Here is a 15259-nt window from a genome sequence, read left to right on the forward strand (position 1 = left end):
CTCCTCAAATTACAAATTAAGACGTAACTCAGCAATATTAACTGATTTGCTCAAGGTCACCCAATTTGCTAAATGACATTTGGTTATCAAACATAATACTTCTGTCTTTCTGGCACTGCTATTCTATAAGGTGGCTTTCCTCTTGGATTGTTTTTGAAAATCATTTTGGAAATCATCTCCAAGGTGACTTTGAGATGAGCATTTCCCCTATGCATTGGATTTATATCACATACGTTTGGACAAGAGAAAGCAGGAGAATCAGGTCACTGGCTGGATAACCCATAATCAGAGAGACCATTCAACTGATCATGCAGAATACTTACAGGAGTGAAATGTGTGTGACTGTGTGTGTGTGTGTGTGTGCACGCATGCACACACATGCGCATGCATGCATAATTTTAATAATTATGCCAAGACTATCGACATAAAGCAAGAATCAGGCAAAGTTGGTGCAGTTAACTCCTTGAGACAGACAGCACTATTTGTTGCAGTATTATTGGGCCTTGAGAATTTAGTTGATGGACCAGCAGATGGTGTAATGGTTATATTGCTGGACTCCCACGTAGTCGACCACAGTTCGAGGCCCAGATCCAGTGGCTTAAAACTCATGCTGAGCATGTGTGCATATCTGCCCAAAATCCCGAGAGGAGATGAGAAGGGATTGCGGCATGACCCTTCCCCCCCGGGGGTGATTTCTCATTTTCTGTCTCTCTGGCAAGCACACATGCCCTATAGCAAAACTATTTCTTTTTTTGGGGAGAGGTTTTTGCTATAGGGCATGTGTGCTCACCAGACAGAGAGAGACAGAGAGACAGAAAGTGAGAAATCACCCCCCCCAGGGGGGATGGCCACGCTGCAATCCCTTCTCCTCCATTCTCCTCTCAGGATCTTGGGCACGCACGCACATGTACCTGGCGCGAGTTTTAAGCCACAGGTCCGGGACGCGAACCGTGGTCAACTACATGGGAGTCCAGTAACATAGCCATTATGCTAACTGCTGGTCCCGCAAAAATATTGCTTTTAAAAAAAACGTTAGTTGATGTTCTGGTGGATTATGGATCAGATCCTAATCAGGCATGTGAACTCACAGAGAGAACAAGAAAGCAAGCCCCCAGGTCCAGGACTCGAACTGTGTGCATGCACGCCCAAGATTCCAAATGAAGGGAGAATTGGAGAAGGGACTATGGTGTGAACATCCCCCATGGGGGGGGGTGCTTTTTTTTCACTTCCCTCTTTCTCTTTCTCTCTCTTGCAAGTACATGTGCCCTCACCTAACATTAAAAAACAAAAAACAAAAAAACAAAAACAAAACTCTGTCTCTCATTCACACTAGCTATATTTCAAGTGCTGAAAAGCCACCATAGGCTATGTGAGAGTCTAGCACCTTAACCGCTATGCCACCTGCTGGCCCTGGAAATCCCCATTTTTAACATGAAATCTCCCAAATGTTAAATATTGTTCCTTATTTTAAAAATTTAAAATACTGTTTAGACCAAATAAAATGTAGGTTGCCAAAAAAGCAAACAAAAACAAAACACCACAAGTATTCATTTTTGCACCAAAATGAACTTTTACTTTAATTTTATTTTTCCAAGAACACTCTCTCTGTCTGTCTCTCTCTTTCTCTTTTTAAATTGACAGAAGGTGTGTGCACTCACCAGAGAGCAGGAGACAGGGAGAGAAAGCACCCCCCCAATGGGTCATGGTCATGCTACCATCCCTTCTCCTCCATATCTCCATCCTGTGAAGATTTGGAGCATGCACACACACACACAGACAGACACACATGCGCACACATACACACACATACATACACACACACACCCCTGGCATATTTTTCAAGCCACCAGGGCCAGGATTCAAACTATAATTGCTATCTGAGATTTGACTTCTTTAACCACTAGATATGGGCTTGGCCCTTCTATGAAGTTTTCAAAGTCCCCTCTCTTATATGCATAGCTTAACTATATGTTGTGCTTATCCCATGGGGTATTTTCGCATACTCCCAATTAATTATTTTTCTTATTTTCATAAAATCTGGAGATTACTATGTATCTCCCAATACCATGAGAGAACCTAAAATCTATAATGTTGATGATGCCATCAGGCTACAGGCAAGAAAGACTCAGCTATCAAGGCTGGAGAGCTGGTGACCTTTGTTATGCCATCACAAGGCAGAACACACACCAGCTGTGACTTTACTCAGGGGAAATGGCTTGGCAATATTCATAATGATGCTATGTGTTGGTGGCTTCTTACTGCTTTTAGTAGTCTTTTGAGAGACATGAGATAGGGCTGAATTTAGCCAGTCTGCAAGCAGGGCTGAAAGGAAATAGAGTTTTGCTAAGAGACGTTTCTTTTGCCTGCAGACCTGAACTCTTAAATTGAGTAAGACGTCCTTACTTTGGGACCTTGCAGGGTTAAAATCGTCAACTTCTTTACCCAGAACTAAAGCAGATACAATGGATAGAGACAAAGCAGTAACTTTCAGAAGAAACAAGTAAATGCCCAGAAGTATTTTTCAAGCTTTCCATTAAGCATTTACCAGCAGATAATGAAAGCCAATCCAGACGACATCTTATTGAGACTATTACCTTTACCTTGACTCACGAAGCCCAAGGGTAGTTGATTAAATAGAGAGGGAGGAGCATTGACTGAACAGAGTCTTTAGGCTTAAAATTCTCTATAGCTGCTCTAATGTGCTAGAAACTAGTCACATGTGGAAACTTAAACTGAAATTCATTAAAATGAAATATGACTTAAGAACTCAGTCTCTGGCCAGCCAGTGACATAAAGTGACCGGTACCCTACCACAGCAGACTGTGTGATTTGAGTCCCAGAACGGGTGGCTTCAAGAACACACCAGTGTGTGCGTGCACGCCCAAGAGTCCAAACGAAGGGAGAAATGGAGAAGGGACTGTGGTGTGAACATCCTCCATGGGGGGTGCTTTTTCACTTTCCCTCTTTCTCTCTCTGTCTCTCTCTTGCAAGTACATGTGCCCTCACCCAACATTAAAAACAAAACAAAACAAAACAAAAATAAAACTCTGTCTTTCATTCACACTAGCTATATTTCAAGTGCTGAAAAACCACCCTAGGCTAGTGGGTATTATATTCAAGGGTAAAGCTATAGAGCATTTTTATCATCCAGAAAATTCTATAAGACAACATTGGTCTAGACTAGGTGTTGGCAAATTTTTTCTGTAAAGGGCCAGATGGCCTCTAAAAGAATGGCTGAAATGGAAAAAGTGCCACAGAAGAAAGGGAGAAGGAGACATTTGGACGGATCGGAAGTGGAGCTGCAGAAGGACTCCTTCAGAATCCTTACTCTCAGAAGCCCTAGCCCTTTCAGCCTGAAACCCCAGTGAAAGCACAGAGCTCATTTGTCTCTCCTGGGAACAGACATAGCCAGGATGGGCTATCCTTGTCCAACGCTTAGCAGTTGAGCCCAGGTCCAAGTGGCCCTTGGAATGCTATATGCCAAGCAAGACTGCTCTTGGCTCTCCATGCTGGCTGCACTGGTAGCCTGGAAGTCAGGAAACCAGCAAGTTTGCATTTTCAAGACCCATGCCAGAAGGAAGATTAACTGCAGTGAGAAAGTTGAGCTCTAATCAAGCTAGTGAGGGCAAGAAAAAACATGGATTCAATGAACAAAGTCTTTCTAAATTTGTTGTTTAAGGAGAAAGTATACCTTTGAGTTTTCCCAACTTCAAATATATTCTTGAGTAGAGAGCTTTAAAATGTGAAATATTTCTTTATTCCAAAGGAAATTTCCTTTAGCGTGGAAATTTCCCCATTTCAAACCATTGGGAACTATCTTCAGACTTAAAGTGGGATCTTAGCTTCAACTAACATTATTTTAAAATTTGAAGGCTCAGCATTGAGCCAGGTCTATGTTTTAATTTGATCGAAATAATCCATGTTATTTTATTTTGCCTTTTTCCTTTCTCCAATGACTGCCTGATGACATGCATTTTTCAGTAATTTGATTTGTAAAATAACATAGTATACTGCATATGCCTGGCTTTGGTAGTGAATCATAGCTAATTACATATGCAAGTGTACTGGGTAAATCAGGATGCTCAATTAGTGAATTAATTATGGTGGAAATGGGAATGCATGAGTTTGGATGCATAGGGGTTTCTATTCTCTCATTCAATCACCTCTTTTATGAAAATGGAAAATGTGGCATTCACGTTGAGCAGCCATTGGACAACCACTGTATGTGTGTATGTGTGTGTGTGTGTGTGTGTGTGTGTGTGTGTGTGTGTGTGTTAAGTGACTTAAGTGACGGCTGCCTTTCATTACTCACTTGTATGCCGGGTGCTAAGGCAGACACGCTATTTATGTCACATCACTGATCCCTCACACAAGGGTTGAGAGGGCAAAATGAGGATTCCCATTTTACTGATGAGAAAGTAAAGACCAGAGAGACAATTTCAAACCAAGTTTCAGACTCAGTTTTGTCCAGTTATCTTCAAATTGTGTCAGATTGTTAATACACTTGGTATAACATGTTTCTGCATTTAGGCTAATTTCCTCTTCAATTAAAGGATTCTTGGCACTCTACTTGGCACTATAATGTTTATATTTTGTGCAATTCAGGTTTTTTTTTTGGGGGGGTGGAGGATTGGTTGGTTGTTTTCACTTGTAAGTAAAATAGTAAAGTATAAAAAAGAGAGAGTTACGTTTTCAGTGAAACCAGCTTGAGGGGAAAAGAAACTTTTGGGATGAGTTATTTTTTATAATGAATTGTCTCCAATGTCCAGCAATGCTACTTTAGGGCAGTTTATTGATTTATAAATTTATTTATTGTTTATTGTCAAAGAGTGTGTGTGCTCACCAAAAAGAGACAGAGATCGAGAGCACCCTCCAATGGGGCATGGTCACACCACAGTGTCTTCTCCATTTCTTTATCCTGTTGAGATTTTTGGCATGCAAGAACATGTGCCTGGGGTTTCTCAAGCTCCTAGGGCTGGGATTCAAACCGCAGTTGGCCATGTGAGCTCTGACTCCCTTAACCACTAGGTTATGAGGCCAGCCCTAACTTACAAATTTAAAGGCACATGGAACTTTACCTTCATAATAAAGAATTATATGCTCACATAGTCATCCAACAAACATTGAATGTCTACTCTGTGCTAGATGAAGTAGGGGAATGATGATGTGTCAGACACCATTCCTGCCTGGCGTGGAACCAAATACCTCCACTGTTGCACAGCCAGAAACCATATACACCTATTGAGCACAGAACTCTTTCTGCTGTCAGAGAAATTTATGGTGGGAAAAATAAGAGATTGTGAGACAGGGGCTAAGTCAAGCTGAAAGGTAATGCTTCTTGCCCACCCCTCACACAAAAGCTTCAATCAACAACTCTTCAAAGTGGCAAAGCTCATTCTCTTGGATCCATCATTTTGATGGTAGAATGCAAACCTGTATTTGGAACTGAATTCCTCTAATTTTAGATTCATATTAGGGCTGGCTCTGGAGCCTGATCAAGGGAGAAGCTAGATCGCACATGACTGAGTGTGGTTCAAATTCCCGACCCCGGTGGCTTGAAAACCCACACGGGGTGTGTATGTGTGCATGCCCCAAGTCCTGACAGGATGGAAAAATGGAACAGAAAAGATTGTAGTGTGTCCACTCCCCATTGGGGCACTTTCTTCCTCTCCCTGCCCCTCTCTGGAAAGCGCATGTGCTCTCTGGCAACAACAAAATAGATCCATATTAGATTCCCATCAGTATGTTTTTGGTGGTAGAAGATGATTATAAATAGGAAAAAGTAAGATGTTTCTAACTTCATGCTTTGCAAAGAGCATTTTTATCTCCAAAACTTTGCGAATTTGTAGATATTTCTGGTTATAATCTGAGGAATGAGAAGGACATGTACTGTGTAACTGGAAACTATTAGATGGCAAAAATGCAGAAGTGAGGTTAAGCGGTTTGCATTTTGCAACAATTTAGAGGAAGACCAAGATTAGTCTGACTTCTCCTCATGTTTATTTATTTTGGGGGTTAGCATCTTGTGAACTGAAAGTCAAATCAGGATTCAGCCTGTCTGATGTAGGGCTACCAATGAAATTCTCCTAAACCTTGACTTTCTTTTTTTTTTTTTTTTTAACCTTGACTTTCTCATCTACAAACTGGGAATTAAGCAAACTGACCTCATTTGTTCTTTTCTGTTGTGCTTTTTCTGTGACTCTGATGGTTGGCACAGAGTGTCTTGAAACTCATCTGCCAGGGTCTGTCCTCAACTGGGAGTCTTCACAGTGCCCCCAAACCTCAGGCTTTTGCTGTTTCAAAATGGTCTGTGCAAAGCTTCAAACCACCGTGAACTTTCCAAGGATTCTACGGAGAGGGGAAAAGCAACTAGTGCACCTAGTTTTTATACTAAATAGTATACGTCTTTGGATAAAATGATTTTATGAGTTTGATTCAGCTCTTTGAAACAGTATAAATAGGAAGAACTAGATGATAATCCATCAGTTTGGGGAAATGGTTAAAAATTGGACACAATCTGGGGCCAGCAGTTAGTGTAATGGCTATGTCGCTGGACTCCCACATAGTTGACCGCGGTTCGAGTTCTGGACCTGGTGGCTTAAAACTCACGCCAGGCGCATGTGTGTGCGTGCCCAAGACCCCGAGTGGAGAATGGAGGAGAAGGGATTGCGGCTTGGCCATCCCCCCTGGGGGGTGGCTCTCGCTTTCTATCTCTCTGTCTTTCTGGTGAGCACACGCGCCCTATAGCAAAAACCTCTCAAAAAAAAAAAAATTGGACACCATCAAGGATGGAATACCAAATGTCCCTTAATGAGAATGTGTTAGAGCTACAGGTACTGACATGAAAAACGGCAAGATCCACAATGAAGCTGTGAAAAATAGATTTTTAAAGCAGTATAGTATATTATAACCTATTATATATTATCCTTTATGATGAGTATATGTACATACATTTGTAGTTGCAGAGAAAATCCACGACAAACCTTTAGCAGTGAATTCTGGGCAATGGGCTGAAGGGGGCCTTCACTAGGAGAGGAGGACTTATACTCTCATGTTATACTCTTCTCTGCTGTTGGGATTTTTTGTTTTTGTTTTTATTTTACAAAGAACATGTATTTTTAAAATTTTCTTTAAAAAATAAAATCACAAAGGAAACAATAAAGCCTCATCATAACAATGTGGGAGAAAATAGTGAAAAATGAAAATTCAACAAATATGTATTGCTACCTGCTATATACCAGATACTCTTGTCAGTGCATGGGATATATCAGTGGACAAAACAGAAAAGATTCCTGCTCTCCTGGAGCTTATATTCTCCAAATAAACACTGGTTATGAGTTATATGGGATGTTAGGTGATGTGTTATGGAAGGAGAAGATGTAGGACAGGATAAAGGGTATCAAGAATGTGGGGCATGATTGTAACTAAATGGAGCAAGTTGGGTGAACATCATTGAAAAGTTGACATGTCGGGAACCAGCAGTTAGCGTAATGGCTATGTTGCTGGACTCCCACGTAGCCAACTGCGGTTCATGTCCCGGACCTGGTGGCTTAAAACTCATGCCGGGTGCATGTGTGTGCATGCCCAAGATCCCGAGAGGAGAATGGAGGAGAAGGGATTGCGGCATGACCATCCCCCCTGGAGGGCCATTTCTCACTTTCTGTCTCTATGTCTCTCTCTGTCTGTCTGGCGAGTGCACGCACCCTATAGTGAAAACCTTTCCAAAAAAAAAGAAAAGAAAAGAAAAGAAAAGTTGACATGTGAACAAAGACCTCAAGGAAAGGCAGAAGTTGGCCATAAAGATATCCAGGGGGGTGCATTTCAGAGGAGAGCGCCCAGTGCAAAGGCCTCTGGTGGAAACATGCCCAAATAGTCACAGAACTGGCAATAAAGCCAGTATGGCTGTAACAGGGGGAGTAGAAGAGCAGGAGATGATACCAGAGAGGGAGGGAGGCTGGCTCTGAGTACATAGAGCCTTGTCTGCCATTCCAGAGGTGGTGATGTCTCCTCTGAGTGAAATGTGAACCCACTGCAAGTTTTTGAGCTGTCAGTGGCATGGTCTGACTTTCACTTTGAAAGGATCATGCTTGTTACTGTATTCATGACAGACAATGAGAGGCAAGAGTAGAAGCATGGAGAGGCTGTTACAGGAATTAAGCAAAACACCCAGTGGCAGTGCTGGAGGTGGTAAGAACTGGCTGGATACCAGATACATTTGGAAGGTGTAGCCAAATAAAATACAGCTTCAAAGTTCTTGGATGAAAGTAAAGTGAGGGTTTGGAGATAGACACATTTCTAGGTGGTTTCCTGCCAAGAGGAACAAAGACACAGGCAGTAGTTCCTAGGCAATACAGTTTCCACCTGGTTCGCAATGGCACTTTCTCTCTCTGATTCCCCACCCCCACCCCTCCCTCTCCCTCTCCGTCTCTCCCTCTCTCCCTCTCCTTCACACCCCCTCCCCACCTCCTCTCCTCATTTGCTTTGGAGTCCTGAGCCGCCAGCCTTACAAGAAGTCTGCCTACATTATTACAGTCACCATGTACTGCTAACATTTTGGCTGGAGACCACATGGAGATAGAGGAACGTGAGGCACCCTAGCTGCTCCAGCCCCCAGTCGTTGAGCCTCCCAGCCCAGATGCCAAATCTGGTGATTCCAGCTGCAGTTGTTGCCCGACTGCTACCTCATGAGACACCCAGTGCAAGAACTGCCTGTCTGAGCTCAGTGAACCCTAGAACCCATGGCAGAAAGCAGCATATGATTGTTGTAGCCATTGCATTTGGGTGCCATAGCTAACTGTTATAGAATAGAGGGTTGAATGGGAATATAGGTGCAGATACTCCAGGTCAGTACATGAAAGGGAGGATGGGGAAATTCTCTTCCAATTGCTTCAGTTTGCTCAGTGAGGTAGGAATCAAGGTTATCAGCTAGAAGTGAGGAGCTAGCAGGAGATGCTAGTGTTCAAAGAGAGAGGAGAAACTGTAGAGAGTCCTCCAAGAAAGTCAGAGAGTTGACTGGATGAGGAAGTAGAATGTGCTTGTCTGGTAGCAGACATCCCCATAATCCCCACAACCCCTGCCACACAAGGGAACCCTTCACCTGTGTGTGTTGGATTGGCCTTTCCCTTACAGTCTTTTTCACATATTCTTTGCACAACTCTTGTTTTGCTCATTTGATTTACAGTAAGCAAAATTCTTTGCAGATGGAAATTCATCCTGAGATGAGACTATCTGATGCCAGGGGAACATGTCTATTATATTTTTACACTGAGTGAGAAGAATTTGCTTCTCTCTAGACTCTACTCTTTACCAAACAGGCCAGCCAGAGTCCAGCCCACAGGCACCTCCATGGTGCATGTGTATAGCCTGCTACCTTCTGAGGACAACTGTTCCCTGCACTCAGCTACTCTCCCAATCGACTTTCAAAGTCACAGGGTTGGGGAGGGGAGCCAAGGTGGCTAAGTTTAAAAGGTGATGTTGGAATCTGTGTTTCTGGAAGAGGGAGTCCTATGACTCAAGTAGGGGAAGCCAGTTTATATCAGGGCAGGTTTCCTGCAGCTGGATGGTCTGGGTGGAACCCCAGAGGTGGCTGCCTGGCTAGAAAACAATGAGAAAGGGATGTGGAGGAAGTAGGGACTGGGGGCTGGGGGGGGGGCGGTGGTTGTTGAAAGCCTAGAGTTGGAATTCACTGTCCTTTTGCTTTGTTCACGTGACACTGGCTTGTTGGTAGCTAGGCTTTTGTTGTGTGCATCTCCCTAGACGCTAACTAAGCACAGAAATAAGGGAAGTTGCTTAAGTGCTGTTTGTTTCACACATTGGGCCTCCACTAGGAATTTATCTAGTAGATTTGGGACCAAATATCCCCCTTTTTGTGAATTTTGAAATATTTCTAATTAGAGACTAATCACAGTACAGTGAAAAATACCACAGTCTTATATAACCGAAGCAGAATTTTTTTTGACAAGGATGTAAGCCACTTACTTTTTATCTTTTATTGTCAGTGTGTGTGTGCTCACCAGAGAGAAAAAAAGCACTCCCAAAGGGGCATGGTTACACTACAATCCTTTTTCCTCCACTGTTTCATCCCATCAGGATTAGGGGCTCACACGTACATGTGCCCAGTGTGTTTTTCAAGCCACTGGGACTAGAATTCAAACCTCAGTCAGCTACGCAGGATCTGGCTCCCTGTGCACAGCCCTTAACTGCTGCACTATGAGGGCTGACCAACCACTTACTTTTTTTTTAAAGGAGATTTAGAAAAAAAATCATTTGCTTGCTACCATTTTTTGCCCAGCAGACTTAGTTTTCAAACTGAAGAATAAAATGATATGAAGTAGTCCTACATAAAGTAGGAGCTCAGCAGCTGTTCTGCATCACAAGGGTCACCAAAGATCATAAGGTATTCAATCTCACTTGCTGTTATAGCCTGTGCCCTTGTTTTCCATAAGCCATGGTGTTCTGGCACATTCGTTCTGTGAAGAGCCAATCAGTAAATATCTCAGGCTTTGCCAGCCGTATGGTCTCTGTCACCACTACTCAACTCTGTGACTAGTTTGCAACCAGTAGTGCAGAAGCAGTTACAGACAATATGCAAACAAATATGCAAACAAATACATAGACAATAAAACTTGGCGTGGACACTGATACTTGAATTTAATATCACTGTTACACATCATGAAATAGTAACTTTACTGTGAGATTTTTCAATCACTGAAACACAGACAACACTCTTAGCTTGTGGGCTGTGCAGGAACAGGTGGGAGGATGGATGTGGACCATGAGCCATACTTGCCAGTTACAACCCTAAACTTCAGTAAGCTTGTGAGATACAAACTATTTATCCTTGGGATATAAAGGAACTGCCTGGTTAATCTGTAATGATGCTTTTAAATTCTAGCACAATCTGCTAAATTTTTAAATAATCAGATTTCATTAATTTAGTAAACAGGTCTCTGTTATCATTTAACCATGAAGAAGTTTGCTATGGGTAGAGCAGAACAATGCTTATACTTTTAAAATTGCTTAAGTACTGCTAACATTTTGGCCCGTTCCCTTCGAATACTAATCTCCCCACTTTTTTTTTTTCGCATAGAGAGAAACATTTTAGTAATAACCAGGGCTTTGTCAGTGGAAAGATTGATTTTAAATCCTTATTCTGCTGCCTAAGAGCTCCCTGACTTTCATAAATCACTTTCCCTCATGAGCCTCTAATTTCTTAGCTGTAAAATGATTATAATGTTGGGTTATTTGTGAAATTAAGACACAGAGCACACTTATTCATGTAAACCTCGATTACAGGTGATCCAACCTTTAGTAAATAGCTAGCACTTGTGTAGCATGTACACTAGAAATATCAGGAATATATGACATTCAACCATTTCTGGCTTGTTTTTTCCATTTGTCATTTTTTTTTTATTTGCCAGTAGGTGTGTGTACTTGCCAGAGAAAGACAGAGACAGACAGAGAGTGAGAGAAGGAAAAAGCACCTCCCAATAGAGCATGGTTGCACCACAAGCCATTCTTTTTCATTTTTCCATTCTATCAGATTTGGGGCACACATACACATATACCTGGTGTGTTTTTCAAGCGACTGAGGCTAGGATTCCAACCACATGGTCAGTCATGTGGGATCTGACTCCCTTAACCACCAGGCTGTGGGCTAGTCCTCATTTGACTTTCTACCGTAAGTACATTCTCATGTCATTCAATATTCTCTCTCTCTTTTTAGAATGGTTTATTTAATTTTATTATTATTATTACTATTATTTTAAAAATTGTTATAGGGCATGTGGGCTCACCAGAGAGGGACAGACAGAGAGTGAGAAAGCAAGCCACCAGGTCACCAGGTCCAGGACTCAAACCATAGTTGGCCATGTGGGAGTCTAGTGCCTTAACTAGCACCCCACCAGCTGGCCCCAATATTTTCTTAAAATGCATTATTTGATGGTTACTTAACATTCCATTTAATGGGTATGTCACAATTAATTAGTCTTTTCTGAAAATGGGACAAAGCTGTGTTCTTTGCCCTTGCTGTAGAGACTATTTTGGAAAACAGTGAGCCAGAGCCACATCCCTGATAATTTTTTTAAGAAGGGTTTATGGAGGTAACATTTCTAGATTAAAGGATCTGATAAATGACTATTAATAAGATTGAATATTTTTCCTGTGCTTTTTGGCCTTTTGTATTTCTTCTCCTGAAAATTGTTTTCATGTATTTTCTTATAAAGGATATACCAATTTCCCTTTGGTTCTTGAGCAGTTAAGATATCATAATCCAGCCCTACATTTATTGAGTGTGGGCTGGGTAATAGTGTGTGCTGGGCTTGGCCTAAAGAAGAACAGAGGGGTCTTGAGCTCAACTTCCAGAGTGAGGCTGCCGGAGCCAGGTCCACTTAAGCCCCTTAACCTCTTAAAGCCCCACACAGGGCCTGGCCCCTGTACCTTATTTGTACCTGTACCTCACAGGGCTGCTTTGAGACTGAAATAGACTCGTATACATCAAGCCCTTAACATGATGCTTGACTCAGGAAGGGGTCAAGAAATGTAAGCTCTCTCTTTTCTTATCATTTCTATCATGTCATCTTTCAAGGGGCAAAGACAGATGTGTTTGCGTTAAAATAGACATGTGGGTTTCTAGGAAATGAAACTAGAAGTAGTTGTTTCCTTTGTAACATCAGAGCCCCGAGGTTAATGCTTCATTAGAACTACAACACAAAATGTGCCTGGGAGCCAATATTCAGATATCAAAGTCAGAGTGGGTTCTTAGTCAGTTCTCTTCATCGTGTCTAATTTGGGCAACAAAATAATTTCAGAAAAAAGCTACTGATGCATTTTTCTAATTAAGTTTTAGTATAGCTAATAACTCACACATGCATCACAGCATTTGTAAGGAACTGGAACAAATATTCTGTTATTTGAGCCTCACAATGGCCCTGGAAGGCAACTGCTATAATAATGCTCTCTCTCTCTCTCATGATGCTCATTTTATAGTCACAGAAATCGAGTTGCAAATGGCTTAGGTGACAAGCGCAAGGTCTCACAGCTAGTGACTGGGAAGGGCAGTGCTGACAAAGACTCTCCTTTATTAAATCTCAGTCAGGTTCCTCTAAGGCCTTTGGACTTTGCGTCCATCTTTTCATTAGCCAGTTTGAGCAGGAATCCTGCTAAGTCATTTTACCAGGAATCCACTCCCCATCCCCAACTTAGTGTGTGATCACTTTCTGTATCTGATCAGGCTTCTCATCCTCCCCCATCCCCCAAGTGATGTCTGATCATCCAGGCCAGCCTTCAGCAAGAACCTTGCCAGGTTAGTTTACCCCAATGTTTCCTCTTAGTAATTTTCCATCCCCTGGCCTCCATTCTGCTTCTTGGCTATATGTCCACATTTGTCTTTGCTATATTTGGCTGTGAGCCCAGTTCTATACCAAGGTCTCTTTTCTCTTACTGCAGTAACCCTTCTAATACCACTTTAATGTCCAGTTCTGGTTTTCCTTGACAATTCCTGACCCAGAGTTCCTGCAATCTTAGTGCAATGTACCCATCTCATAACCTCCATCTACATAGCCACTCAGACAATGCCATATGCTAGGAAAAGCACAAGGTAACATCAGAGATTCAATGATTTGTATGACTTTCAAGCCAGAACTGTAGGATGAAGAAATGAGATTCATACCAGCTATGTCCCCAATTCTAACATCTGCTCCTTCTTACCACAGCACATATTTAACTCTTGTAGGAAGTTGAATAGAACAAGTGTTTATTAATTTGAAATTATGAAATATCCCTTTGATTAATTTCAGTTATGAAATATTGTGAAACAATTTCCCTCAGCAAATAATAGATTCTTAAACATCACTCTTGCCAGATGGTTTCCGACAAAGATTACAGATAATATTTTTAAGAATCTCTTAGCTGTTCTTACCATTTTTAGTCTTGTTCTGCAATAGAATACAGAGGACTGGTTGAAGAGAGCAGAGCATGAGAGTTGCCAAGATCAGCCTGAGATGGGCCCAAGAGTTTCAACTAAGACAAAGAGAAATATCAGACTTTACATTTCAAAGGTAGCAAAATACTGTCCCTTAAAAACATGCTGAGAACATTGCTTAAAAACATGCTGCTGAAAATGTCTATTAATAGTATTGACTTCCTCACAGTTAGATAGGCTAGAGACATAATCTAGAATTTTTTTTTTTACATATTGGTTTATTAAACTTATATAAAATACATTGCAATAAACTGGTCTAAAGGTTAAAAGTTAAAGGTTACAAGCGGTTACCATCGAAGAGGGTTAGGACTGTGAGTATGGAGTAAATGTCAGGGAGCATAGGAATGATGGCACCTCATTGTGGGTGCTGGTTACAATGTCACTAAAAGTCTAACCTTTAAAGAATTGATATTTTAGATTACCACATATCTTCTTCATATTTATATATTTTTTTCTTCTTCATATTTAAAAAAATATATTTTTGCATACCATTTAGGTTCCTTCTCCATCCCTCCCGAATCCTTTCTAGCAATGCATGCATCTACTTTCTTAAATTATCTGAATTCATTCCAATATTTAAAATACCTTTCTTGATTGCATAGAGTGATTCTGTATCTGGAATCTTCTGAGAGGAAGAGATGGGTGGCAGGAAGTGTGTAGAGTCACAGAGACTCCAGGCTGTTAGGTTAGTCCTGAGGTTTCCAAGTGTAAAGATAAGTTTAGGGGGCAGGGGGAGGAGCTTGGCTTTAAGCCACCCCATACATGGGGCTTTCAGAAGCACTAGGTTCCTCTTATTTCTAACACCACAACTGAGGCTATGTTATGTATAAATCCAAACAACTTGGGAGACCCATTTTCTTTTTTATAGTAGGATTTTCAGCCTCAGTACTGTTGACGAATCTGACTGCATAATTATTTGTTGCATTATAGTATTTTTGGCTGCACCCTTGGATTATGCCCACTAGATGCCAGTAACATTGCTCCCTCCTAGTGTGGCAATCTCCAGACAGGGCAAAATATCCCATGAGGTGAAAATGCCCCAGGTTAAGAACCACTGTTCTACAGCTATCTTAGAGATGTGTCTGAATTTACCTTACTCTGTTTTAGACACAGCTGGAAAGGATGCTGATTGTTAAGCAGTGGCAAAGCTACTACTTAGTTAAAAAAGGTCAGCAGCATTACAGTCTAGTGTCACATAAAGCTTTACTTCTTAGTGTGGCCCCCAAAGAATTCTTACCTTCTTAACTAATTATCAGGGTCTTTTGTAGGTAGAGTCAA

The 15259-nt window shown here is 41.6% G+C and overlaps 1 protein-coding gene across 1 annotated transcript in view; it reads right to left on the reverse strand.

Moving 5' to 3' along the window:
* TLR7 (toll like receptor 7) overlaps positions 1-14678 on the reverse strand; it is a 19675-nt gene extending 4997 nt beyond the window's left edge. Inside the window, exons 1-2 of the mRNA XM_006172018.3 lie at positions 14567-14678; positions 13919-14019 (exon numbers count right to left, since the gene is read on the reverse strand). Of these exons, the coding sequence (XP_006172080.1) occupies positions 13919-13921 (3 nt within the window). The 5' untranslated portion in view covers positions 13922-14019; positions 14567-14678. The remainder of the gene's footprint in view (positions 1-13918; positions 14020-14566) is intronic.
* Between the last annotated feature and the right edge of the window lie 581 nt (positions 14679-15259).

This window comes from Tupaia chinensis, unplaced genomic scaffold, assembly GCF_000334495.1.
Source record: "Tupaia chinensis unplaced genomic scaffold, TupChi_1.0 Scaffold150243_1, whole genome shotgun sequence".
Taxonomy (NCBI): Eukaryota; Metazoa; Chordata; class Mammalia; order Scandentia; family Tupaiidae; genus Tupaia; species Tupaia belangeri.